The sequence below is a fragment of the Electrona antarctica genome (assembly GCF_951216825.1).
Source record: "Electrona antarctica genome assembly, chromosome: 17".
Lineage (NCBI taxonomy): Eukaryota > Metazoa > Chordata > Actinopteri > Myctophiformes > Myctophidae > Electrona > Electrona antarctica.
This window is the reverse complement of record NC_136798.1, coordinates 1,696,717-1,724,558: the sequence shown is the minus strand read 5'-3', so window position 1 is coordinate 1,724,558 and position 27,842 is coordinate 1,696,717. Positions and strand designations below refer to the sequence as shown.

At 42.4% G+C, this 27,842-nt stretch overlaps 2 protein-coding genes and 1 long non-coding RNA gene across 4 annotated transcripts in view; 2 read left to right on the top strand and 1 right to left on the bottom strand.

Moving 5' to 3' along the window:
- Positions 1–27,842, top strand: part of LOC306940731 — a 275,678-nt gene that overhangs the window by 247,578 nt on the left and 258 nt on the right. The window lies entirely within an intron of this gene.
- On the bottom strand, positions 110–10,720 carry LOC306941355 (prospero homeobox protein 1-like; the record flags this gene model as incomplete). The annotated part of the gene is made up of 4 exons (XM_079526784.1): positions 110–271; positions 5,565–5,759; positions 7,632–7,733; positions 10,415–10,720. 4 exons carry the CDS (start codon positions 10,718–10,720, stop codon positions 110–112), a joined length of 765 nt encoding a protein of 254 aa, XP_079382910.1.
- LOC306940714 (dihydrolipoyllysine-residue succinyltransferase component of 2-oxoglutarate dehydrogenase complex, mitochondrial-like) lies at positions 12,815–27,829 on the top strand. Of its 2 annotated transcripts, XM_079525849.1 has the most exons (16): positions 12,815–12,961; positions 14,712–14,745; positions 15,174–15,216; positions 15,874–15,938; positions 16,039–16,113; positions 17,394–17,449; positions 17,948–18,056; positions 18,625–18,777; positions 19,123–19,202; positions 19,583–19,680; positions 20,177–20,264; positions 20,559–20,601; positions 23,670–23,743; positions 23,990–24,073; positions 26,414–26,581; positions 27,354–27,829. In XM_079525849.1, exons 1-16 carry the CDS (start codon positions 12,818–12,820, stop codon positions 27,486–27,488), a joined length of 1,449 nt encoding a protein of 482 aa, XP_079381975.1. In that variant the 5' UTR covers positions 12,815–12,817; the 3' UTR covers positions 27,489–27,829. The 2 variants fall into 2 exon arrangements, with proteins under 2 accessions (XP_079381975.1, XP_079381974.1); XM_079525848.1 differs by lacking the exon at positions 20,559–20,601 and having other exon boundaries at positions 20,177–20,307.

The following is a 27,842-nucleotide window of genomic DNA, read 5'->3' as shown; positions in this document are numbered from 1 at the left end:
TTGTCCATGAGCACAACTGGCTTCATCACAGACAATAATAATTCAGCAGTGAATATATATTGCAAACAAACAAGCAAATGTCACAGAACATGAAGTGTATTCTTCACAACTAGTACTGACTCTTGAATTCAGATGGTATTTCACTGTCCAGTTTACATATTACCTTGTAGATTCCCTTCTTCCACGAAGGGTCACTGTCATTTCCCATCGCAATGGCAATGTAGAATTCTCTCACTGTAACCTCGGCAACTTCAAGGAATCGATCAGGAACCTGTTTATAAACAGAGCAATGTCTTATAACTATTGTGTTCAGATACAGTACTGTGTGTGAGAGTGAGTTGAATGTGTGTACATTACTGATATTCTGAATCGTTATCCAGTTAAGGTAAGTCACAAAAAAACAGCCTTGGCCATACACAAAACATGATGCTGTCATTTTTGCAGAGTGGTTTGGAGGGGGAGGCCAAATCACTTAACGCTGAGTAACTCCCTTTACTTGTGTTATAGAAAACCATTGGTCAATTTGAATGTAATATAACACATTTCTTTCCTCTGGTACCTGTTGGTGAAGCTGCAGCCGTCGTTGTGAATTGAGAATTTGTTAATCATCAGCGCGTATCCATACATAATCCACGTGATGTAATCCAATTATGTCCCTTTGAGAGTTCAGTGTCAAAGGTCACCTACTAAAGCCCACTTGTCTTAAGGACATCTACAAGGTCAAAATGTGTAACATTGTGACACGTGAGCCTGTAGATGTGCTGTTTTCACTATTTAAACACTTTATTTTTCACTCATAATGACATAAAAAATAGGGATGCCAGGTTGAAGTGGTTAAAGGAACTTTAAAAGGAAATGCGCTAACTTCCTGTCCTGTACTTGCCAACATGTCTCAGGCTTAGTTGGACTACGTTTTTTTTTGTACTAACCTAGAATTACAGGTGTGGTCACTGGGCACATTCTAATACATTTAGGAGGAAGTTTAGATACTTGTAATCAATACTAGTTTTATAAACTCAAGGTATTGTAAATGACTGACTAGGTTTTATTAGAGATTTAGTTTCCTGTGAGGTCAATAGTAATATCCTTGGTTTAGGATAGAGTCTTGTATGTATAGTCTTAGGTTTGTTAATGGTATAGTAGTAGTTTCCACCAGTGGTGGAAAAAGTACATGAGTAAAAGTACAAAAGTATTGGTATCAAAATACCAATACCAACAGTAGAATGTACTCATTATGCAGAATGTCCGTTTCACAAGTTGTAAAATGTATGAAAATAGCTGATCTAATGCGATATTGTGAACTTGCAGATCTGCTATTTTCAAATGGATGAAATATAGTGCTGAAGTGGTTGGAGTGTTTTGTAGTAGTAATCTACAAAGTAAATAGTTACTCAGGTTTTCAAAGAATTGGAGTAAAAGTACAATATTTGTGTCTGGGATGTAGTGGAGTTGGAAATAATTTGGTAAAGTAAAAATCACACCCGTGAAGTGAGGGGCGCTAATATATTAAAGTAACTCGTTGATTAGGTGAGTTAATGGTGATGTAAAATTTTAAAAAAAACGGTGCCAACACAAACATTAAATTCCCTTTATTGTTAATGGCATTTAATGTTTGTGTTAGGGACAAGATGACGTAAGTTTTTCCCTTCATTGTCAATGGTGTTTTTTAACTAAAAATAAACATTAAACCTGTATATAGGAGGGCCTCAAAAAATACCTCAAAAGTGCAGTACTTGCGTAAATGTACTTGGTTAAGTTTACACCACTCAGACGCGTGCCTCTATCGCCACAGACATCCCTGCATGTAAAGTATTCTGACCACAGCGTTCATCCCGCTCAGCTTTCCTACTGTGTTGCAATAATCATCAAAAATACAAAGCCTTCCCCCGGGCCGCTGACCTAGTGGTCCGGGCAGCGGTGGCCGAACGGATTGCGGAGCGGTCTTGATACCGGAAGGTCGCCAGTTCGAATCAGCGGTCCGACACGTTAAAATTACCACCGCTGAAGTGCCCTTGAACAAGTCATTGAACCACTACGATGAAATGTTCTATGAGCAGGGCCTGGCTGGAAACAAGTTATTGAGCTTAGCCCAGATACCCTGGGTAAATATAGTAATCATTTCATCAGTATAGCCTGACAGCACGTTGACGGGTTCGAGTCCTGATCCCGACAGCCTCTGCTGGGGGTCACTCCCCAGCTCTCAGCTCCCCATTTCCTGTCAACCTTACTGTTCTGTCAATCAATCAATAAAGGCATAAAAAGCCCAAAAATAAATATAACTGCTGTATCCTGGGATTGAATTAGCCTTTGAACCTGTTGCATGTTGTCGTGTCTCTCTGGCCTGTATCTGTCCATGCCTAATTTATAGGCAGTGGCGTGCACAGACATTTAGAGGGGCAGGTGGTCAAGTTAAAAAAGGGCACCTTGTGCAGCGCGTGGAACCGGCCGGTTGCCTTAATCTATTTTGGGCGGGAACCCCTTTTGGTGTTAGCATTATGTTATGCTTTAGCTATTGAAAAATAGCAGATCTACAAGCTCATAGCGCGCCACCGAGTGGCGCGCTACGAGCTTGTAGGTCTGCTATTTTTGAAAAATCAAAAAAAAGAAAAGAAAAAAAACTTTTTTTTCTTTTTTTTCAAAGGGGCACATTGCCAAAAGGGCAGGGGGTGCTCTAGCACCCCCTAGTGTCTATCTGTGCACGCCACTGTTTATAGGCCCTACTTGGTTGTGCATTGTGTCTTGCACAGTGTCGCACTACAAGAAGAAATAACACATCTTACAAGCTCACAGTGCATTTTTGAGTGGTGTAAACCACTCCTACAACTGGCTTTGTTATTGAGTGGTGTAAACCACTCCTACAACTGGCTTTGTTAGTCTGTGCAGAAAAAATGAGCATGGTTGCTATGTTCACCCTGTTCTTGAGTGGTGTAAACCACTCCTACAACTGGCTTTGTTAGTCTGTGCAGAAAAAATGAGCATGGTTGCTATGTTCACCCTGTTCACCCGGGTGTGATTTCATTACGTCAGACATGATTTCATTACGTCAGACAGGCTATATAAGACCTTACGCCACTCAGTTCACACGGGTGTGATTTTTTACTTGTAGATTGGCGATTTTAGGTGCGTAACAGGCATGCATATTGTATACTTATTTTCGAATCATAATTGTGTTACAATTATGTGTTGGGTTTTTTGTTATCAAATTTGTGGATTCCCAAAATTACAAATTATATACAAAGACATTTCACCAACTGATTTTAGTTAATCTGTTGGTAATTCAAACAACTTGAATGAACATTGCAGATTATTTAGTGTCAAGATAGTCATAATAGGCTAGTGGACAAGAATTTGATTTAACTTAACGATTACAAAGATGTGGCCGTCAGACAAAATTAATGAATGCATAGTGGTTGGGAATGTGCACTGAACTCTTAACCACTGGGATCTACAAGCTCAATGCATTGCAAAGTAACGAGTTGTGCGCTTGTAGAACGGCAATTTTTCAAAGAGATTTGGCGTAGAAAGAAAAAGCTTGAGTGTACTGTACAATAGTACAAAGCCGACCACACGGTCAGATAAGTGTTGGCCTACTAAGTATAGAGCGTTTGTGGTTAAGATACAGTCATTGGAATAAAAATAAAAAACTTGTTGGGTGTTTTGTAATGGTGTTAAATATTAATCACTGCTATTCATTCTCAAGGATAAAATGCTGTTCAACACTATAGCAATGTCAGTGAAATCCTTATAAATGTGGAATATTGACTTGCAAAGTATTTTCACCAAGGAATTTAGGGTGCCAAGGAATAATGTGTTTTCTGCTCATCACATTACACTACTTGACCTCTGGCAGTAGATCTCTTAGAAGTCATTTTAAGATGCCAAGCCCAAAGGGCCTATGGTCCCTTATTGTGTTTGTATGGTTTTTTTCTTCCGCGAATATGGCAGTTCTGGCTTAACCGTGTAGTTGGTTTTCGCGAAACGCTGCAATATGGTAAAGGACTATGCCAAACGGTGAAGACACGAAGCCCACAACCATTGGCCAAAGGGTGGCGCTATAGCACTCAATTGAAAATACAAACTTTGAACAGGCATAGATCATGCACCGTTTGACCGTCAGCAATAAAACTTCGATACACATGTGTCTCCTCATGCCAAACAACTTTCATGTTCTGACATTTGACCTCTGACCTTTAGATCACCCACTACTTTGAATTATGAATAATTTATTTTGTCGTCGCTCGAGGCGAAACCGTGCAGTCGCTTTTTACGACATGCAGCAATATGGTAGAGGGCCATGCCACCCTGCCTAGACACGAAGCCCACAATTTGACCGCCAGCAACACAACTTCTGCGTCTCCTCACGAGTAACAAATGTGGTATTCATGGGACCTGTGACCCTTAGATCTCCCACCATTTTTTGTTTTATGAGAAACCGTTCAAATCGATCTGATAGGATTTTTGCGCAATTATTTTTGCTCACCGTAGTCTGTACTGTACTGTTACACTAAAAACTCAGCCTCCCATCATGCTCCTGTGCACAGTGTGAAGCTCAACAGCGCCACTTTGTCACCTGTTGGTACCCTAAACAGACATAGAGATATACATAGATTGCTGGTCATTGGAGTGGCTGCACCACTCAAAAACCCAGTGAGAAGAAGTGAAAGAATTAAAGGACCCCTTCACCACTTTTCAACCTATCTTCATATAATAGGTCCTCAGTAATGATCATGATAAAATGGCAAATTTTTGTCCTACTCAGTCTGTGTCTCATAGGAGGGCTTTGGGCGGTTCAGAAACCTGTCCACCAGTGACATCATTTTTTTTTAACTATTTTTTTTACAAAAAAATGTTTAGATTTTTATTATCGTGAGAACAATGGCTTCCATTGTCGCATTGCAACTTTTTCTATTGGCTTGGATTCTATTAGCAGTTTCTATTAGCTTGGATTCCCCATCGATGATGTCACTGGTGGACGGTATAAATATATAGCTGCAAGCAGCGATAAGATTTAAAAAAACAACAAGGAATGAAAAAAGGCTATGCAATACGCACAATAAGCGAGACACTTCCAGGCCTGGTCCAGAGCGTTAGTGAGTTCTAACGCCCTTCCAGCTAGGCGCTCCTCTGCTGCACATGGAAAGAACATTCCACTGCCATGCGTGGGCTCCTGACTTTAGTAAAAAATAAACTAAACCACTGTTTTGTATTGTTGAAAGTCTCTTCTCCAGGGTGGGAATCCTCTCAGGACACCACCTTTTCTGTATATACTTATTTGGGGCTTTTTGTGTTAAGGTTAGGTTTACATAGTTTTACTGAGGTTAGGTTAGGGTCAGCTATTTAAAATGCTCATTAATTATATAGTCTTCTTTCTCTCAACTTCAGTGTTCTATGTTTCTATGGCTTATTGTGCATATTGCATTCATGCATGTATATACTGTACACACACACAAACACACACACTTTTTTTTATTGCTTTTTGCAGCTATATTTAGTATATTTCTGTACCAAAATCATTCACAATCTTTTGTGTGATTTTTGGGAATGGAAATCTGCTCATACATCACCTGGAAATCACTGGCTTTGTTGTAGTGCATGTTGAGAGCTCTGAAAAGTTCCGATTCTCTTCCAACAGTCAAATCCCCGACATCGGCCACTCCTTCCATGAAGGCACGCCGGGCATGCTTTTCCATCTGGATGTAGTAGAACTCCCGGAAGTTACTGAACCACTTGATGAGCTGCGAGGTGATGCAACGAGTGAACTGGGAAGCAACACGAACACAGGTGGGTGAGACAATGCAATCAGTGGCGTGCACAGATAGACACTGGGGGGCACATTGCCCTTTTGGCAATGTGCCCTTTTGAAAGAAAAAGAAAACATGGTGACATTGATCAATTCTTGATAAAAAGCTTCTAATATATTATTTAGGCCCCAAAATCTATAAATCTCACACTATTAAGGCACACACACTATTACTATCTCACACTAGTGCTATAGTGGCCGCTAGCGCGCCAGTGCCAGACGTTTTTGAAAAAACTCCTAAAATGGCCGACAATCAGTTCCGGTTCAAACAATAGTACACTTCCACTAGCTTTTTCACAGGTCAGGAGGAGAGGTGGTCCGATCGGGGAATAATTGTTTTTGTCAAATCTAAGTCAAATTAAGCTCTAATCAAGCCCCACATTTTGAGCATATTATGATCCATAATGCACATATCCCCCTGGATTATGGGGAATAAAACAAATCCCGGGATGCCGTGCATGGCATCGATTGCAAAGGTAAATCAATCTTGTTTTCTCGGGCCCGGTGTGGAACCAGTTAAGTTCCATGCGCTGCACAAGGTGCCCTTTTTTCACTTGAGCACCTGCCCCTCTAAATGTCTGTGCACGCCACTGAATGCAATGATGTCTGAAGATAATGAATGCATTGAATTAATGAATGAATCGTGAATGCATGTTTGAGTTAAGTTTGTCACAATTATTTACTTATTTCAGTGGAACTTGAGTTGGTTTTGAATGTTTGGTTTATGACTATTTTGATTAGATTTTATTTTCCCCATGAAAGAGAAATTACAATAAAGCATATTTTTATACTGTATGTCACGTGTTGTCGTTGTTGTTCTTTCTACTTTACAGAAATGCTATTGTCAAGATGATATATTTACTGTTGGCAATCATAAAGTTATAACTGATTCAATGCTAATTGAAACTTGATAGGGGTCTGTCTACCACAACCATACAAAATAAAACGCTTAAGACAGTGCTTCCCAAACTTCTTCATGTCAAGGACCCCCAAATTGACACTAATTTTCCCGCGGACCCCCCATTTGAAAAGATATTCCAGGGACCCCCATGAGAGATGCAACAGCCTACGGATCCCCATTTAATGGAATTTCTATCTCTGGGACCCCCAATTTATATTGTAAAAGCAATGTTAATTTAATTCAGAGTGTACAAATGGAACTTGGTTCTAAACTATCATTTAGCTGGGTACCCCCTGGAACTCCCTCAAGGACCCCTGGGGGTCCCCGGACCCCACTTTGGGTACCACTGTCTTAATAATTTGGATTCTGCGTTGGAACTTGTACAACATATTGAGGGACCACACAAACATTACATTTAAAGCTTTGTTCTTTCTCAAGTCTGAGCAGCTGACATTATTTTGATTAATGCTATAAATCAGTGGTTTTCAACCCGTTTCATTTCAAGGCCCACTATTTATCCGGCTTTTGAGAAACGGACCACCATTTATTTGATGACATTAATAGCCTCTTATACCCAAAACAAAAGAATATTTTGTTGTCATTGGATAAGATTTTGTCTACAATTCTGCTTGTGGGAAACGTTCATCAAAATAACAATTCTAATACATTCTCGAATTGTGTAGACTAATGTAACTATTGAGAGCGTAAAATGATTTTACGCTCTCAAGAGTTAAAGATGTATAAGGGTCCATTCGGTTACCATCTCGTCATCGTTTAGCTGGGGACCACCTGGAACTTTGTCAAGGACCACCGGTGGTCCCCGGACCACTGGTTGAAAACCACTGCTATATAAATGACTGCAATCACTCCTGTAAATTACAATTTAAAATGAGGTTATTGCATTTGTCTATTGAAACAATACCCCCATACCTGCACATCATGGAAAAAGGTTTTCAGCGCCAGTGAACTGGGGTATCGAGTGAAGAAGAACATGAGTTTTGCTTTCTTCAGATGATGGGTGGTTAGGCCCTCCTACACACACCACTGTTAAGGACACACACCACTTATACAAGAACAGATGATGGGTGGTTAGGCCCTCCTACACAGACCACTGTTAAGGATACACACCAGTTATACAAGAACAGATGATGGGTGGTTAGGCCCTCCTACACACACCACTGTTAAGGATACACACCACTTATACAAGAACAGATGATGGGTGGTTAGGCCCTCCTACACACACCACTGTTAAGGATACACACCACTTATACAAGAACAGATGATGGGTGGTTAGGCCCTCCTACACAGACCACTGTTAAGGATACACACCACTTATACAAGAACAGATGATGGGTGGTTAGGCCCTCCTACACACACCACTGTTAAGGATACACACCACTTATACAAGAACATGGACCAGATGATGGGTGGTTAGGCCCTCCTACACACACCACTGTTAAGGATACACACCACTTATACAAGAACAGATGATGGGTGGTCAGGCCCTCCTACACACACCACTGTTAAGGACACACACCACTTATACAAGAACAGATGATGGGTGGTCAGGCCCTCCTACACAGACCACTGTTAAGGACACACACCACTTATACAAGAACAGATGATGGGTGGTTAGGCCCTCCTACACAGACCACTGTTAAGGACACACACCACTTATACAAGAACAGATGATGGGTGGTTAGGCCCTCCTACACAGACCACTGTTAAGGACACACACCACTTATACAAGAACAGATGATGGGTGGTTAGGCCCTCCTACACACACCACTGTTAAGGATACACACCACTTATACAAGAACATGGACCAGATGATGGGTGGTTAGGCCCTCCTACACAGACCACTGTTAAGGACACACACCACTTATACAAGAACAGATGATGGGTGGTCAGGCCCTCCTACACACACCACTGTTAAGGATACACACCACTTATACAAGAACAGATGATGGGTGGTTAGGCCCTCCTACACACCACTGTTAAGGATACACACCACTTATACAAGAACAGATGATGGGTGGTCAGGCCCTCCTACACACACCACTGTTAAGGATACACACCACTTATACAAGAACAGATGATGGGTGGTTAGGCCCTCCTACACACACCACTGTTAAGGATACACACCACTTATACAAGAACATGGACAAAAGAATAACATATAGACAACAGCAGCGCTTTGAAAAGGTACTGTACATGGGGAACATATTTTCTCTACAGGCAATCATTTCAATCCAGGACAGGAAGATATGTTGCAATATTTAATTCTATAATTTTTATCCCACGATTTTGCAACCCATTATCTAATGTAATCCTGGGCGCTACACTTCCTCCGCTGCCAACCTGGGGGGGGGGGGGGGGGGGGGGGGGGGCAGAGGACTGACCTCATGCTTCCTTCTATGCATGAGGAGTCCACGCTGCTTCTTTTGATATGTTGCAATATTTGACAAGAACAACTTATAATCTTATTGAAGGTGGTAAACTACAGTATATCTCCAAACTATTGTCCTTAAAGAGAGGAAAGTATCATGAACAGACAATTTTTACACCACATGTCAAGGTTTGATCCTAGAGCTTCAAAGAAGGTCTTATATGTGGCATATAACAAATATATACATATTCTATAGCTGTCCATTTTTTAAATGAAAATGTCTGCTTAAAGAGTAGATTACATAATTTATCACCAAGGAAATGTGTCTGTTTCTTATAAAACAAAGTTTGAATTAAGCAGTATAAATAAAATGCAATAACAGAATAACATTGGGTAACGAAAAACATTTGATATATCTTTAGAACACTTTCTAAAAGGATACATTGAGAACATAGACGTTATTCTTCACCGTACCCTGTAGATCATCACAGTCAATCTTCACATGAGGGGCACACTCGTAAATCATGTTGGGATCCGTTGCCATAGATATGTTGGGTCTTCTTCTGATTGATCTAGTAGAGTTAAGCTTTGTCCTCATTTGCACTGAGCTCCAGGTTGGGTGACGTGCCCCGCCAGGCCTTCCATCTTGGAAGAATCTGTTTCTGGGGGGTTTCTGTAAAGCCTTATCTTCATGCAGAGCAAAATGACAGCTCAATGGCAGGGGAGACTTGGAATGATGGCGGTGAGCTCTTGCTAGGGGCAGGAGGAGATTAGCAACATGAGATTTGGCCGGTGGAGACTTTCTCACGACCAGGGAGAGAGCGTCTGTTTGAACCTGTGGGACAACATGCAGGGCCTGTGTTGTCTCAGGACAGGAAAGACTTGATGTACTATCTTTACAAAAAGACGAGCGCTCTCCTTGAAGGTGAAGAAGCTTATCAGTCAGTAGATCTACATTCCCATTCGGTGGCCGGTGCAAGAGCGGCATGTGTTTGAAAATGGAGTCGATTCTTGTGCTGAGAGCTTGTGACAGCTCATATTTCAAAAGGTCCGCCATCAGTTTGTTTACCTTGTCAGGTTTGGATTTAAAGTAATTCATCAGTGTCAACTCTTTCCATCCTTGGTACGTCCTATCTGGGGGGGTCTCGAGCGCATCGTGCGGACCTGTGAGAGTATCCTGTGGCCATGTGTTGTTATGATAATCAGCCCAGGTGAGATGGTTCTGCTCAAGAGTCCCTTCACCAACCTCAGACTCACTCGCTTCATCTTCAAGGGCAGAACTTCCCTGAAGTGTCATCTGTCTGCCATGCATTTCCTTCCTTACGCTGTGGCTCCCTGGACTCCCCCGACTGACACTACCACCCGCTCCACTTCTCTCCGAGTGGTTGTAATGGTGGAGCTGCTGAGGGCACTCCTGTGCCCTTTTGCCTCCCCGCATGTTGACTGATGATGCCTCGTCTTGACTTGCCTCCACACTCACATGTCTTATAGGGGAGCCTGCCATGCTTCTGATGATGTGTTCTACCCTGGCACGCTTCGCTTGATGGCCACTATTCAGGGGCCAGTCAGGAGGAGGAGGAGGACCACTGACTCCAGGGGATGAGTACCGCCTCGTGGGTGACGGTCCCATGTTGCTAGTATGTTCGTATGAACCCGTTAGGTTTGAGCTACCAAGGGCATCGCTGTTATAATAAGTGTTATCTAGTGTTCTCCTCTTTCCCCTGATGCCTTCATGTGAAATAAGGGAAATACCTGCAGGTTCGTCTGAATTAGAAGACGGTGTTGGGTTGGGTTGAAAAGACTGGTAATGTTCTGGATTGTAGTCCTCGAGGTGGAGGTTGTTGTAGGAACACATGTTCTCCTTATATCCCAAAGCCTTGGATCAAACCTGGTTAAATTAAGGTAAGACGTTTAATATGTTTTGGAAAAACCACTGGTGATGAGATTTCACATCATTAAGATCATGTTGTAGGCTCAATTTAATTAGAATGCATTTGCAGCTATACATTAGATATGATTATTATTATGCCGCTAGGCCTGACGTCGAAATTTAAAAAAAAGTCTTCTGAAAGAATATATATTCAAAGATTTGTGCCACATTTTCACGATTTTTCAAAAATAGCAGACATACAAGCCGAGTGGCGCGCTATGAGCTTGTAGATCTGCTATTTTTCAATAGCTAAAGTATAACATAATGCTTAGTTAAAACACCAAAACGGGTTCCCGTCCAGAATGGGTTAAGATCATGTAGGGTCAATTTAATTAGAATGCATTTACAGTATACATTAGATATGATTATTATTATGCTGCTTAAATCAACTTTATAGGCTACTGTTTGGTGACGGTCACATTAAAATTCCTTGCAAGCTATACTTTTAAGATGTAAATTTAGAATTCATGACTAGCCTAGATACACTTTATTAGCTATCAAAGCCTTGTACATATTATGTACAACATTGCATGCTTGGATGCTTTAAAAGCATGCAATGTTGTAAACCAATATTCACAATGCCAGGGATATGCCTGGCATTTGTTTAATTTAACTATTTTCACAGACTCAAATTAAATGTATTCATATTTATGGAAACAAACGCCTCTACTCTACTCTATAGGACAAAAAAAAGACTTGAATACAAAATTTGAAAAGTATTTTTTACCTGTTGCCTTTCGTGAAGACTAGAAGACCAGTACAAGGCTACTGAAAGAGGGCAGAGGGGGTCTTTTATTTATACTGTCTCGAATGACACACAGGCACCCGGACACACACACACACACACACACACAGGCACCCGGACCCCCCCCCCCCACACACACACACACACACAGGCACCCGGACCCCCCCACACACACACACAGGCACCAGGACCCCACGCCCCCCCCCCCCCCACACACACACACACCCACACACAAGAGGAGGTGTGGTCAAATATGACTCATGTGCATTTTCTCTATGGAGAGAAGACATTTTCCATTGAGAGAGAGAGAGAGAGAGAGAGGGAGAGAGAGAGGGAGAGAGAGAGGGAGAGAGAGAAGACATACATTTTACCAGTCTAACTCAAGTGTAGCAGTACAGAAACTATAATCAGTTTTATTAAGTAAGTATCCAGATTAGGAAATATGTAATCTATGTAGACGTATAATACATGATAATACTCGCAGGTCTTGACTTTCAAGAAACAAGTTTATTTCTAGGCTTAATGTAGGTAAGACTTTTCTGGTCTCCCCTAGTGGCGAAAAATTTAACTTCTGGGAGGGAACTCAGATTCATGTAAAACCAATCTGAGAATGATCCCATCGGCAAATAAAGGAAAAACAAGCGCCCGCTGTTTTTCCTCGAAATGTTTGCCGTTAGTCAACAATATGTCTTGTCTTGAGAGACTAATGTAAGACTCACTGGTGCAAGCCAGTAACCCCATTATTAACATGAACCATAATGGTAAATCCCAGATCCAGTAGATTGTAGAACAATCCCAATCCCATTGTCTGGAGAAACCGTTGTATTGTATCTGACCAGAAATAAATAATAAATAAAATAAAACTATTGGGTTTCATGAAATCATATACATTATTTACAAAAAAAAATGTATGTTTAATTAAACTCGACTCAGCGTAGTTGGCGCATGATGAGTTAATTATCTGCTTACTTTACTTGTGAGTAGATTTAACAAACCGTTGCCTTGACAACCCAACCAGCCAGCCAATCACAGTACGTCCGTCCCTTCGGACTATGGGACGTAGAAGACCGTTCCCTTTGGACAAGCGGACCCCTCCTTCAGTCGCCCCGACACGGCAGACAGTCACAGCAGCCATGTTATCCCGGTCCCGGTGTGTTTACCGTACACTCGGCCCCTCTCTATCGGTGGCACGGCAGGTAAGAAATAATGGAATGCATGGCGGTCCTTGTTGACTGTGTTTGCGGTCAAGTTCATTACGTAAAGGCCACGGTTTAGCTTCTTGCAAGGCTATTACTGCTAGCTTTGTCTGTCTGAAGCAAGCAAGGCCTCGTCTCATCCACCAAGGACACACCGCAAATCACATTACTGGGAGATCACTGCAGTTGCCAGTTGGACTTCTGTTTGTTAAAGTTCCTATAGATATGCGCATGCATAAAGTGAATGGCAAAATCGAGTGGCAAAGTGAGTTTAACGTCATTTTTAACGTTGTTTAATGCAATCAGATACTAGTTGGGACTTTTTCTCATGGCCAGAAAGTAGTTTATTTCTTTGCCACTCACTCGGTAGGCAGGCATTCCCGCATATCTTCCGGGTATGATTATGAATATGATGTCGTGTGCATGCTCTGAATGCACACAAGCTAGTTTGCTGTGATCAACCAAACCGTGTTTCTAATGTTAATTGTGAGCCATCCAAGCCAGGGAGGTCCTAATTTATTTGCCCCTGACGATGCTCTATAGTCTCTAGACTAGTCTAGTGAAGTCTATAATACTTACTTTCTGTGCTGAATGACTTGACCGACTACAGAGCACCCACCTGTTATTATATTGTTGTTGGAGACTTGGCAACTATTGCAAGCATAACTTCAACTTGTAGTCATGGTGGCTGGCTGCTGTGCATCATGTGTGCAGTTTCACCTTACAGTCGGTCAGAAATAGCCCATGTTATGTTATGACATGTCAAGTATGTCATGTGCAGTGAGTGTGTTGGGTCTGCTCTGCCCTTGTTCAACTTACAATACTTAAGATTGTAATAACCATAATATCTACTAGATCAACTGACAGGGTCTGTCTTCGCCTAATATAGTTGTAATAACAGTTTGTCTGATGTACATAATGTTGCCAAATGCCAACGTGATTGGATTAGTATATAAAAATCACACCCGTGTGAAGTGAGTGGTGCAACTTCGTGTGGGGGTCCCCGGGGGGGGGGGTTCCAGACCCACAGGAACGCACCCAGGGTGTCGGCCCGATTCCGGCGAGCCGCCCCGCGTCCGAAACGGTTGAGAAATGACAGTTACCGTGTGGTGGTCCCTCTACTGTACTGTCACTGTACTGTACTGGCACACCCGAAATCACCATATATACAGTTAATATGTGCGTGTGTTTTAGGTTGCGCATAGGTGGTGAAAAACAACCATGCTGTTTTCGTGCTCAGACGCACCCACCCAGCCACCCACCCACACACACACATAGCTCCGTAAGGGAGTGGTTGCACCACTCAAAAAATACCACAGGAAGGATTTGTAATGGAATATAACAACTTAACAAGCTATAGAAATAAACATTAGACTGACAACCCATCTAGACATTAGAAGAAATGGCTCTCTCTGTCTTTTTAGTGCTGGAGAAAACTCTCACATCGGGGAAAGCATGGACACACAATATCATTGACAGCCCATTCATCCAAACAGAAAAGTCTTATCTGATTGTATTAAACAAGGTTAAACTCCCAACATTGCAGCTGTACTTAAAGCTTGAATTATCATCTTTCTATAATCTGCAAAGTTTGTTTCATGAAAATCCACTGTTATGGGTTGACTGTGATAGCACCTTAGTGGCATCCTGTGAGAAATGGCTGTATTGCGAGGTATAGAGCCTTCATATTGTGATCTTGTAAGTAATCATTCATTTATCAATAAAAACTGAAATTTTAATTATTTTTCAGGGAAATCATGTGCTGGTTCGACGGAGTGCATCAGGTATTTGAGCAGAGTACACACCACATGCATCTTAGGAGATCTAATTTAACAACATTTAAGTCTAAAACGTGTTGTAAACGATAACAGCAGACAGTACAACCAGCTAAATGTTCTTAGCTAGCCTAAGATTTAGACTAGATGTAGACTAGACGTAGATGTATTTATCGATTCTGAGATTGAAAATGTCAGAATCGATAAATACAAGATCTACGAGAGTCTAAATCTTAGGCTAGTTCTTGTGCCATGTAAAAACAAAAAATTACAATGCCGTACAACCAGCTAAATGTACCATCCTTTACTGAATCCCATAGTCACTTGATAACACAGGCCTTCAAGAATAAACTCGAGTCTTGATGCAATAATCAAGTTAATTTGAAAGAGTTTGCTTCCACTTTCTTTCTATTCTCTCTTTTCATATCTCCTTCAAGGACTGAATAATGTCAACTGGGTCATTTACAGGAATGCAGAGTTGTAAGTACTCTCTGTTCTGTTCAGGTTATATTTAACTGTTTACTGTCACAATAAATTACTCTTCATGTGACCACCGCGCTCTGACTTTAGGTGCGTTACCCGTTCAAAACATATCAAATAAATCAAAGTCAAAGTCATACGATTTGTCACACACGTTACTGCAGTGAAATTTGTTCTCCGCATTTGACCCATCTCTTGGAGCGGTGAGCGCGGCACGCCTGCAGCTCACCGCTCCTTGGCTGAGGCAAGGAGTGGTGAGCTGCAGCCGTGCCGCGCTCTGGAATCATTTGATTAGTAGATTTGACCCCCCAATCCAACCCTTTGATGCTGAGTGCCAAGCAGGGAGGCACTGGGTCCCATTTTTACAGTCTTTGGTATGACCCGGCCGGGGATCGAACCCCCGACCTCCCAGTTTCAGGGCAGACACTCTAACCACAAGGCCACTGTCTGGATAGCTGAAACATTTGTCCCCTGTTCAATATGAAATCAATGTTTTGAGCTGCAGTCTTGGTACTGTCACAATAACCAACGACCACCTGTGAATCAAATCTTTATAACATCAACTGACTGTAATGTGACTTTATATTGTGCTTAGTTGCAGATCACTTATACTGTACCTAAAAAATAAAATAATGTCTGTTCTTTTTTGTTTCCCAGATGTCCATCTCTGTCATCGGCTAATGTCTTCCACATCAGACATTTCAAAACATCAACTGTTTACAGTATGTAATTAAAAATATTTTAAACAATTCAAACCTGGTCTATTGAACTCATGTTCTCTACTTGATGATGTGTAACCCATGTTGACTCATGTCTATTCAGGGGATGAAGTAGTCACCGTCAACACCCCAGCGTTTGCGGAGTCCGTCACAGAGGGTGATGTAAGGTGGGAGAAAGGTGCGTATGAGTGAGTGAACTAGAGATGTGACATTCATGAACGAATCGGATCATTTGAACGGCTCTTTGAAAGGAACGACGCAGACATTGGGGAGGCAATGGGGGGGACACTGTGCATTTTTTTTTTTGGGCGCCCCCCCACCCATCGGGAACTTGCCCGTGAGCCAGTCTTTTGAACGGCTCTTTGAAAGGAACGGCTCCCAGAGAGCCAGTTTTTTGAACGGGTCTTTGAAGGTAACGGCTCCCAGAGATCCGGCTCCCTTAAAAGAGCCATAAATCCCATCTCTATAGTGAACCAGGAGTGAACACAGTAGTGACTATGTGTGCAAGTAAATAAGTTGCATTATCAGACCTCAGATCTCATAAGCTGGTCTGACAAGCTTCATAAATTAGGCTTTTTCCGAAGCTGGAATGCGATGCCAAAACATCTCACTGTTCCAACAAGTAGCTCAAAAAGGGAATGTAGAGTTTTTGAATGGAATTGTATGTACGTTAGCAACTTGTGAAAGAACGCAATCTGTTAGCGCAATGTTTCTTGTTGCTTATTGGACTGCAAACATGGGAAGAACTGGATATACCAGTCAGTACATTTGCGTAGAGGGGTGAGGCTGTGATTCTCAAGCTACATAAAATAAAGAATACAAAATAATGGAATAATAACAACAAGCCACATAATATTGCATTTAAAAAATGCATGATTGACAAGCAGGTGCATAGCCTAACAACAATTAACAGCATTAGGCTTTATTTTGGATTGAAAACTATTTGAACACAAAAATAATAATAACAAGTAATAAAGCTTAACAGCTTCATCTTGCATAAGCTGATTAATTGGCTACTTTACAGTCACACAATTTGTGTGTGTAGCACTGCATGCATAAATATTTCAACAAAATAAAGCATTGTCAGTTTATTAGAACACGTTTTCTTCAGAATAAAACACATTCAAAGTGTACCACACAAAAATAGCCACTCCTTGATTTTCATCAGGCCAGATTGTCGGCAATAAATACAAGTTTATAGGCTACTTACTCACGGGTAATAGACAATACTGACCTGATAGTGTGTGGCCAGGCATTCTGGCTTTTGTCATAAAATATTGTCAAAACAGGCAATTACCGGCATGTTGTGAACTCTTATAGCATACCAAATATATTCAGGAATAGCAGAAATCTAAAAACGGTCTGGTGTGTTTCATCTTAATTGTCAGTATTTCTCTTCTCTGATAAAAGTATTCTACAAATCCTGACGACTAATAATACAATCACGTTTTCTTCTAGCTGTGGGTGATTCGGTGGCTGAAGATGAAGTGGTTGCTGAAATCGAGACGGACAAGGTATTAATTATGAAAACTAAATTGTCTAATCACATTTTTACCTTTTTGATTTTAACCCATTTTGGGCGGGAACCCCTTTTGGTGTTTTAAGCATTATGTTATACTTTAGCTATTGAAAAATAGCAGATCTACAAGCTCATAGCACGGCACCGAGTGCCGCGCTATGAGCTTGTAGGTCTGCTATTTTTGAGAAATCGTGAAAATGTGGCCCAAATGTTTGAATATATTCTTTCAGAGCGAACATTTTTAACTCAAATCTTTGCTTCTGGGGGGGTCCCTGAAACAACATACTTTCAGATGGGGGTCGGCAGCCAATTACATATAATCTTGGGGGTCCTTGACATGAAAATGTTTGAGAACGACTGACATAGAAACAGGTTTTCAGAAAACTGTCAGGATTTAGAAGACAATTGTAGAATCGTCCTCAGGTCTAAATGGGTTAAATAAGTTTGATTTAGATGCCTTGTTCCTAAACTGTGTTGTGTTTGGTTTGGGCAGACATCGGTACAAGTCCCCTCCCCTGCAGCTGGTGTCATAGAGGAACTCCTGGTGGAGGATGGAGGGAGAGTAGAGGGAGGAATGGCCCTCTTCAAACTCCGGAAAGGAGGTACACGCCTGTCCTGACGTTTTATAATTATTATCAAGCAATACAGCATTTGATTTAAATTAATTACAGATTCAAATCGTCTCACCCGTCGTTTCAAGCATTGTCGAAAAGGTTCAAATGGCGGGATCAAGGGGTCTCCCAGCTTAACCCATTTTGGGCGGGAACCCCTTTTGGTGTTTTAAGCATTATGTTACACTTTAGCTATTAAAAAATAGCAGATCTACAAGCTCAGTGCGGCACCAAGTGCTGCGCTACGAGCTTGTAGGTCTGCTATTTTTGAAAATCGTGAAAATGTGGCACAAATTTGTAATATATATATTCTTTCAGAGCGAACATTTTGAACTCAAATCTTTGCTCCCTGGAATAACATATTTTCAGATTGGGGTCGGAGGCCAATTACATATAATTTTTGGGGTCCTTGACCCTATTGAGCACCACTGATTCAGAAACATAGCTATTTCAGAAAACTGTCAGAATTTAGAAGACATTTTTTAAAATTTTGACGTCAGGCCTAAATGGGTAAAGGTGGAAAAGTGAAGGCTCTCTACGTTTTGTTTGTTGTCCCCAGCGGGTGGTGCCAAGCCTGCCCCTGCCCCAGCTGCCCCTGCCCCAGCCGCTGAAGTCCCAGCAGCAGCTGCCCCACCTCCGCCACCTACTCCTGTCCCTGCTGCCATGCCACCGGTGCCCCCAGTGCCCGCACAAGCTGCCCATGCCCAGCCTGGTACGTTTGACCCACAAGTTGCTTCACAAATTAAATCACACCATGGAAAGGATGATTTATTCTTCGTCATACAACCCTTTTACTTGACAAGAAAAGGCATGTTTTAAGATGAGATATCGTTTATGAGAAAGGGCTGTACGATTCATGAATTAAGGCTATGCCTCTAGCATCTTTATAAGGATATTTCAACACTATTATTACCTGTTATTGTTTCTGCAACCCAGACTGTATTTTAATTAATAAAATGCACATCTACAGCGGTTGGAGCTGTACATGTTTACCATTCTGTTTTAAGTAAGTTCAAGTAATTTAATGATTCTATCAACTCTTCTGTTTTTAATACAGTTTCTGCCATCAAGCCCACTGCTGCACCCCCACCTCCAGCAGCCACTCCTGCAGTAGCAGGAGCCAGAACAGAGAGCAGGGTAAAACACTAGACTAAATTAGTTTTGTGCACAGCAGTCATCAGGATACAGAAAACATATACAAACAAACAGATCACACAGTACATTGACAATAAAGAAACTATGCCAACAGAAGGCCACCAGTCATAGTTCACATCACACTTTATGCACGGAACTGAGACGGGCCTGCTTGTTCATAAGTCCTATACTTATAGGAACAAACGATTGAGGCCCTAGCCTGCAGAGAAGGTACCATGTACCGTCGCCCTGGTGGTAAAAGATGGTATTGGCTGTGTATCGGGTGTGCTAAAGACGTGGTCCTTGTAAAAGTAGAGTATGTTACCCTGGGAATGCCAATCAGTTTCCACTAGTATAGCAAACATTTTCCTCCTGTCTCTCAGGTGAAGATGAACCGCATGAGGCTGAGGATCGCCCAGAGGCTGAAGGAGGCTCAGAACACCTGTGCCATGCTGACCACGTTCAATGAGGTTGACATGAGGTGAGCAACTATGACACAGAATAGTTCTCAACTTTGGTCTGCATAGCTTACCAAACTGGCGGTCCTTGAAATTAAAAGATTTCAGAACCACTGATGTACCAGACTGCCGAGCACAGAGATTAAAATAGGGTGCATTTTGCATCCCAAAACGCAGTTTATAGTTAAGGGACGCAATAAAACAACGACCTCTGCATCCACGGGATGCACTACTGTACTGTTTTTTAATTCTATTTTATTTTGCTAGCTTTAGTTGTTATAATCATTTCTTCTTCTGTTTTCTACATGAATATAACCACATTATAACCATATACAATTAAATGGGAGTTAAATGCTGCAATTTGCAAAATATGACTCCTAACGTTGTTGAAGTGGGACTCATAAAAAGTCCCTGGGACTCATCTAAAAGACCCTGCATCCCGGGACTCATTACATTGAAAACCTATTTACATCTGCAAGCATATATCATTTCTTTTTTTTCTCTCTCTCTCGTCTCCAGCAACATTCAGGAAATGAGGAAACTCCACAAGGACGCCTTCCTGAAGCACCACAACATCAAGTTGGGCTTCATGTCGGCCTTCGTGAAGGCTTCAGCACACGCTCTGACCCTCCAGCCTGCTGTTAACGGAGGTAAGGCTTCAGCACACGCTCTGACCCTCCAGCCTGCTGTTAACGGAGGTAAGGCTTCAGCACACGCTCTGACCCTCCAGCCTGCTGTTAACGGAGGTAAGGCTTCAGCACACGCTCTGACCCTCCAGCCTGCTGTTAACGGCGGTAAGTCTGACCCTGCAGCCTGCTGTTAACGGCGGTAAGTCTGACCCTGCAGCCTGCTGTTAACGGCGGTAAGTCTGACCCTTCAGCCTGCTGTTAACGGGGGTAAGGCTTCAGCACACGCTCTGACCCTGCAGCCTGCTGTTAACGGGGGTAAGTCTGACCCTGCAGCCTGCTGTTAACGGCGGTAAGTCTGACCCTGCAGCCTGCTGTTAACGGCGGTAAGTCTGACCCTGCAGCCTGCTGTTAACGGCGGTAAGTCTGACCCTTCAGCCTGCTGTTAACGGCGGTAAGTCTGACCCTGCAGCCTGCTGTTAACGGCGGTAAGTCTGACCCTTCAGCCTGCTGTTAACGGCGGTAAGTCTGACCCTGCAGCCTGCTGTTAACGGCGGTAAGCACACGCTCTGACCCTGCAGCCTGCTGTTAACGGAGGTAAGCACACGCTCTGACCCTTCAGCCTGCTGTTAACGGCGGTAAGCCACGCCACTAAGACACGTATAATAACCAGCTGTTAACGGCGGTAAGCCACGCCACTAAGACACGTATAATAACCAGCTGTTAACGGCGGTAAGCCACGCCACTAAGACACGTATAATAACCAGCTGTTAACGGCGGTAAGCCACGCCACTAAGACACGTATAATAACCAGCTGTTAACGGCGGTAAGCCACGCCACTAACACTGCTTATATCTACCGTATAATAACCAGCTGTTAACGGCGGTAAGCCACGCCACTAAGACTGCTTATATCTACCTTATAATAACCAGCTGTTAACGGCGGTAAGCCACGCCACTAAGACTTATATCTACCGTATAATAACCAGCTGTTAACGGCGGTAAGCCACGCCACTAAGACACGTATAATAACCAGCTGTTAACGGCGGTAAGCCACGCCACTAAGACTGCTTATATCTACCGTATAATAACCAGCTGTTAACGGCGGTAAGCCACGCCACTAAGACTGCTTATATCTACCGTATAATAACCAGCTGTTAACGGCGGTAAGCCACGCCACTAAGACTGCTTATATCTACCTTATAATAACCAGCTGTTAACGGCGGTAAGCCACGCCACTAAGACTTATATCTACCGTATAATAACCAGCTGTTAACGGCGGTAAGCCACGCCACTAAGACACGTATAATAACCAGCTGTTAACGGCGGTAAGCCACGCCACTAAGACACGTATAATAACCAGCTGTTAACGGCGGTAAGCCACGCCACTGAGACTGCTTATATCTACCGTATAATAACCAGCTGTTAACGGCGGTAAGCCACGCCACTAAGACTGCTTATATCTACCGTATAATAACCAGCTGTTAACGGCGGTAAGCCACGCCACTAACACTGCTTATATCTACCGTATAATAACCAGCTGTTAACGGCGGTAAGCCACGCCACTAACACTGCTTATATCTACCGTATAATAACCAGCTGTTAACGGCGGTAAGCCACGCCACTAAGACTGCTTATATCTACCGTATAATAACCAGCTGTTAACGGCGGTAAGCCACGCCACTGAGACTGCTTATATCTACCGTATAATAACCAGCTGTTAACGGCGGTAAGCCACGCCACTAAGACTGCTTATATCTACCGTATAATAACCAGCTGTTAACGGCGGTAAGCCACGCCACTAAGACTGCTTATATCTACCGTATAATAACCAGCTGTTAACGGCGGTAAGCCACGCCACTGAGACTGCTTATATCTACCGTATAATAACCAGCTGTTAACGGCGGTAAGCCACGCCACTGACACTGCTTATATCTACCGTATAATAACCAGCTGTTAACGGCGGTAAGCCACGCCACTAAGACTGCTTATATCTACCGTATAATAACCAGCTGTTAACGGCGGTAAGCCACGCCACTAAGACACGTATAATAACCAGCTGTTAACGGCGGTAAGCCACCTAACACTGCTTATATCTACCGTATAATAACCAGCTGTTAACGGCGGTAAGCCACGCCACTAAGACTGCTTATATCTACCATATAATAACCAGCTGTTAACGGCGGTAAGCCACGCCACTAAGACTTATATCTACCGTATAATAACCAGCTGTTAACGGCGGTAAGCCACGCCACTAAGACTGCTTATATCTACCGTATAATAACCAGCTGTTAACGGCGGTAAGCCACGCCACTAAGACTGCTTATATCTACCATATAATAACCAGCTGTTAACGGCGGTAAGCCACGCCACTAAGACTGCTTATATCTACCATATAATAACCAGCTGTTAACGGCGGTAAGCCACGCCACTAAGACTGCTTATATCTACCGTATAATAACCAGCTGTTAACGGCGGTAAGCCACGCCACTAAGACTGCTTATATCTACCGTATAATAACCAGCTGTTAACGGCGGTAAGCCACGCCACTAAGACTGCTTATATCTACCGTATAATGCCAGTGTTTGCATTCAGAAGTCAACCAGCGTTAGTGTTTAGATTTTTTCATGAGCTTAATATGCACCTAACGTGCATCTGTTAGCGTCGCAGTCCCGCCCCCTTTCATGACGACACCAGGCCCAGTCCCGCCCCCTTTCGTGACGACGCCAGGCCCAGGAAATTAATCCCAATGCATTTTTCCCATAAACATTTCAAAAAGTATTTATTTAAAGACCTTTTAAGCGTTGTACGAAGCCAACTCGAGTCGTGACAAATCATGGCAACAAACACAATATTTTGGACCAAACAAATAATTACAAAGAAGAAAAACAACAAAAAGTGTTGTAACCTGCCGTTTTTTTTCTACTTTCTAATTCTTTGTTTGGCCCAAAACATTGTGTTTATTGTCATGATTTGTCACGACGAGTTGGCTTTGTCCGCGGCGTAAACGTCTTAAATAAATACTTTCTGAAAAGTCTATGAGGAAAATGAACGGGGATTTCTTTTCCGGGTCTCTTGAGGGGGCGGGACTGCGACGCTCTATAGAGGGTATGCGCATGCATAAAGTAAAGTTGGCAAAGTGAGTTTAATGTAGTCAGATGGGACGTTTGGATGTATGGGCTGTCAAGACCAGAAAATATTTGTTTGCCACTCGGTAGCATAACTTCCGGGTATGATGATGATGTCACGTGCATACCCTCTATTGATCCCAAGTTTGTGGAGATGACATTCTTTTCACATACAGTCAATGATACAAACTGAATTAATCAAATTTAAAGTTTTGCATCTGTCAACATAACTTTTAATCTATTTATTTTTTTCCTGCAGTTATTGATGATACAACCAAAGAGATTGTCTACAGGGATTATGTAGACATTAGCGTGGCCGTGGCAACTCCAAAGGTAATACTACTACTTGGACATTTAAAATCAATTTCACTCTATTCCTGCAGAATTGTCTTTTTTATTTTGTTCCTGGTTAAACAATCGGTTTACAACTCTAATATCTTCAAATCAAATCCAGCTGTATTTATATAGCACATTTAAAACGGAACCTGACCAAAGACAAAGTGCTTGTAAATAAATAAGTATCAGATGTGCTAACTGCTAAGCCATTCTCACTTGTTCTCTCCATTTCATCTATTCTAGGGTCTTGTTGTTCCAGTGATCCGCAATGTGGAGACCATGAACTTTGCTGACATTGAGAAGACCATTAATGGTCTCGGAGAAAAGGTAAAATAAGAGAAAAGTTTGCAGCCAATGGGCCTCATGCACCAATAAGTTCCTAACTTTTCCTCTTACATTTCTTCCTAAGTGAATTCCTAAGAGAAGTCCAGTCAGATTCATGAAACGTTCTTAAGTAGGCAGAATTGTCCGTAAGCATGTTCTTATGATGATGAATCCAAATCCTCGTAACTTGAAGGGGTGTGCCAGTTCATTCAAATTATCATAGGTAGACGCCCCACATATCCTAATTAGCATCCTAATTACCATAGGGAACCGCCCCACCAATCCCATATAAGGCATTGGGAATTCACTTTCCTACCTGTGTTCACCCAGGTGGGTGCAGTCACACCTGTGTGTGATTGCAGCTCACAGGACCTCACACATAGAAATAAAGTTGAGTGAAGTCAAGAATACCTAAACTAAAGTCTAAATATGGTGGAACACCAGACTCCAAACATTAAAAATCAATAATACTGTGGACGTACTGAAGTGAACAGAAATTTTCACATTTTCAATATTTAAATATTTTAATATTTTCAATATTCATGAATGTATTTTATTATTTACCTCACAATTGTCAACTGGGGGGGGGGGGGGGGGGGTGATGGCGGGGGGGGGGTTATGTGGTGGGTATGGTGCGTTTGTTTGGGTTGGGTTGTGAACTCTAAACCAGTGGTTCTCAAACATTTTCATGTCAAGGACCCCCAAATTGACATGCATTCTGCAGACCCCCATATGAAAATATTTTCTGCTAGGGTAATGTTTTGAAGATTTATCAAAATGTTTTGAAAATAGCCGATCTACAAGCTCAAAATGGGCAGTAATGGGACGCGTTTGTGAGCTTGTAGATTGGCTATTTTCAAAGTATAAAATGGGATTAAAGTGGTAAAATATTCCATATTTTGCTGTGGACTGCCTGGAACTTCCTCAAGGACCCCTTGAGGTCCTCAGACCAAACTTTGAGCATCATGCAGATGGCGCTGTTTTCCCTTTATGTTTTCAGATTGCATTTAAGAACGAAAAAGGCACCCTAAGAGTGCTCCACAGTGTGCGTAGATTCTGTTCTTACCTACGAACAAATCACAGCTAAGAAAAGATTGAGGGATCCCAAAACCTTCTTAAAAACTTCCTAAGTGGGTCTAAGAACAAATTTCCTCTTAAGAACTTCTTAAGAACGGTTGGCGCATGAGGCCCAATGTGTCCAGATTTCCTTGTGTCCCTAATTTTGCATATTATTTGTATATAGGAGATCTATAAGCTTTCACACCGTGTTGAGTAGAGTGGCTATTTATAAACGGACAACATTTCAGTCCTAAAATCGGGTTCAGCATCATAGACGCACAAATCTGGTATCAATCGGGCACTAGTTTCAATGATGAATCGACCCCATCCGAGGGCGCTGGCACTACACTAAATCAAAAGGCCGCTATGCACGCGCGATTCGCGTGCGCGACTGCGTGTAACACAATGGAGAACGACACTTTTTGCGTTTGCGCGTCCAGTGAATGAATGCCAGTGTGTTCAGCGCATCGCCAGCACTATCGCCGCTGCTCCGAGTTATAAGGCTGCTCCCTGACACTGGATCTGCTATATTTGTCTCCTCCCACCGAGTGGTTAAGAAACTGTTGGACGACCAAAAACACTAGCTGGGGTTCCTGTGTTGCGTTACATTGAAATCGGTGGCCCATGAATACCGTTTCAACGGGAGCAACAGCTGTACCTATTTTGAATTTGAAATAGTCTCGCACAGGGCCCTGCGAGCTCCGGGCCCTGGCGCTTAAGCTCCAGTTAAATTCCATTGTTAATCCGGGCCTGCCTGGTTTCAAGTCTGCTTCAAGAGCATCAACACAATCAGCGACGGGAAGATATGGCCGCTTTTACTCTGTAAGCCCCCCCACTTCCGTTCCATAAAAAAAACAGGAGACATATTTTTGCTTGCTTACTTTTAAAGATTACGAATACGATAAAAAGTCGCTGATGATCGCTCGCTTCATATTTTGAACGAGAGGCATGTTGAAGTCAGAAATGAAGAGCTTAGTACTGTATATCCATCTGGTCAAAACCACAGAGAGCTCCTTAGATTACGTGTGCCGAGCCTTTCTTTGTGAACGGTAAACAGCGAAGTGATCGACAACGCGCATGCGCGAAAGAGCAAGGAGTATGGTGCAGAAGGAGAGGCCAACTCTATTAAAAAATTCAGAATATTTTCTCTCGGTTGATATCAATGAAAATGCGCTACACGTCCTAGCAACCCGTCGGTTGGATTAGCTATAACGTGCCCACTGCCCACACGTCGTAGGATCTGAACCAGTTAAACGGTGATGTCTACTTTCCTTTCTGCGTCAGGCTCGCAAAAACGAGCTGGCCGTGGAGGACATGGACGGAGGTACGTTCACCATCAGCAACGGGGGAGTGTTCGGGTCCATGTTCGGTACGCCCATCATCAACCCGCCGCAGTCCGCCATCCTGGGCATGCATGGCATCTTCGACCGGCCCGTGGCCATCAACGGCAAGGTGAGTCATTCAGTCATTCATTAACACATTTTGTACTGAGGTCGATCTTCTAGATCCTAACATTTTTCTGAAAAACCCATGTTTCTATGTCAGTGGTGCTCAACCTTTTTCATGTCAAGGACCCCCAGAATTATCTCTATTGGGCCACGGACCCCCATCTCAAAATATGTAGTTTCAGGGACCCCCCAGAAGCAAATATTTTAATTAAAAATGTTTGCTCTGAAATATTATATATTCAAAGATTTGTGCCACATTTTCACGATTTTTCAAAAATTGCAGACCTACAAGCTCGTAGCGCGCCACTTGGTGGCGCACTATGAGCTTGTAGATCTGCTATTTTGAAAAAATCGTGAAAATGTGTCGCAAATCTTTGAGTATAATATTCTTTCAGAGTGAACGTTTTTAACTCAAAGCTTTGCTTCTGGGGGGGGGGGGGTGTCCCTGGAACAACATATTTTGAGATGGGGGTCGGCGGCCAAATATGCCTACAGATAATTGTGGGGGTCTTTGACATGAAAATGTTTGAGAACGACTGACATACAGTAGAAACAGAAAACTGTCGGGATTTAGAAGATATTTGCAGAATCGTCCTCAGGTTTAAAAGTGGTTCCATATCAAACGGTTTAGGCTTGAACATGTATTGTAGACGATATATATATTTTTAAGTATGACATTATCTGATGTGATAAACATAAACCACAACCATCTGATTTTAAAACAAAAAGACAGATTTCTTTATTTATTTTAACTCTCATATCTTCCTTTTTTGCAGGTTGAGATCCGGCCAATGATGTACGTAGCGCTGACATACGACCACCGACTCGTCGACGGCAGAGAAGCGGTTACTTTCCTGCGAAAGATCAAAGCGGTGGTGGAAGACCCCCGGGTGTTGCTTCTGGACCTGTGATCTCCCTGTCACTAAAATGTGACTAAATTTGACTGAGGGACTGCCATTGAATTTTTTTGAATTTTCGTTTTTTCATGTCATGAAAGCAGGGAATCATAGCTTCAAATTGACATATTGGTTGTTCAGTTTGACCCACCAGTTTTGGAGATATGGCTTATAGAGTAATGTCTTGCAGAAAACAGCGAGTTGAGAAAACAGGCTTGAAAGGTTCACTTCTGTGGTCTCTAACATTACACCTAGCTACATGTTTAAGCATTTATTCCATATCGACATGTCGATTTCAGCTCTGACACTTATTTCAGACATGCTCTAGTATGTGAAGAGTCTGCCTGTGCTATAAACTCATTTTGAAAA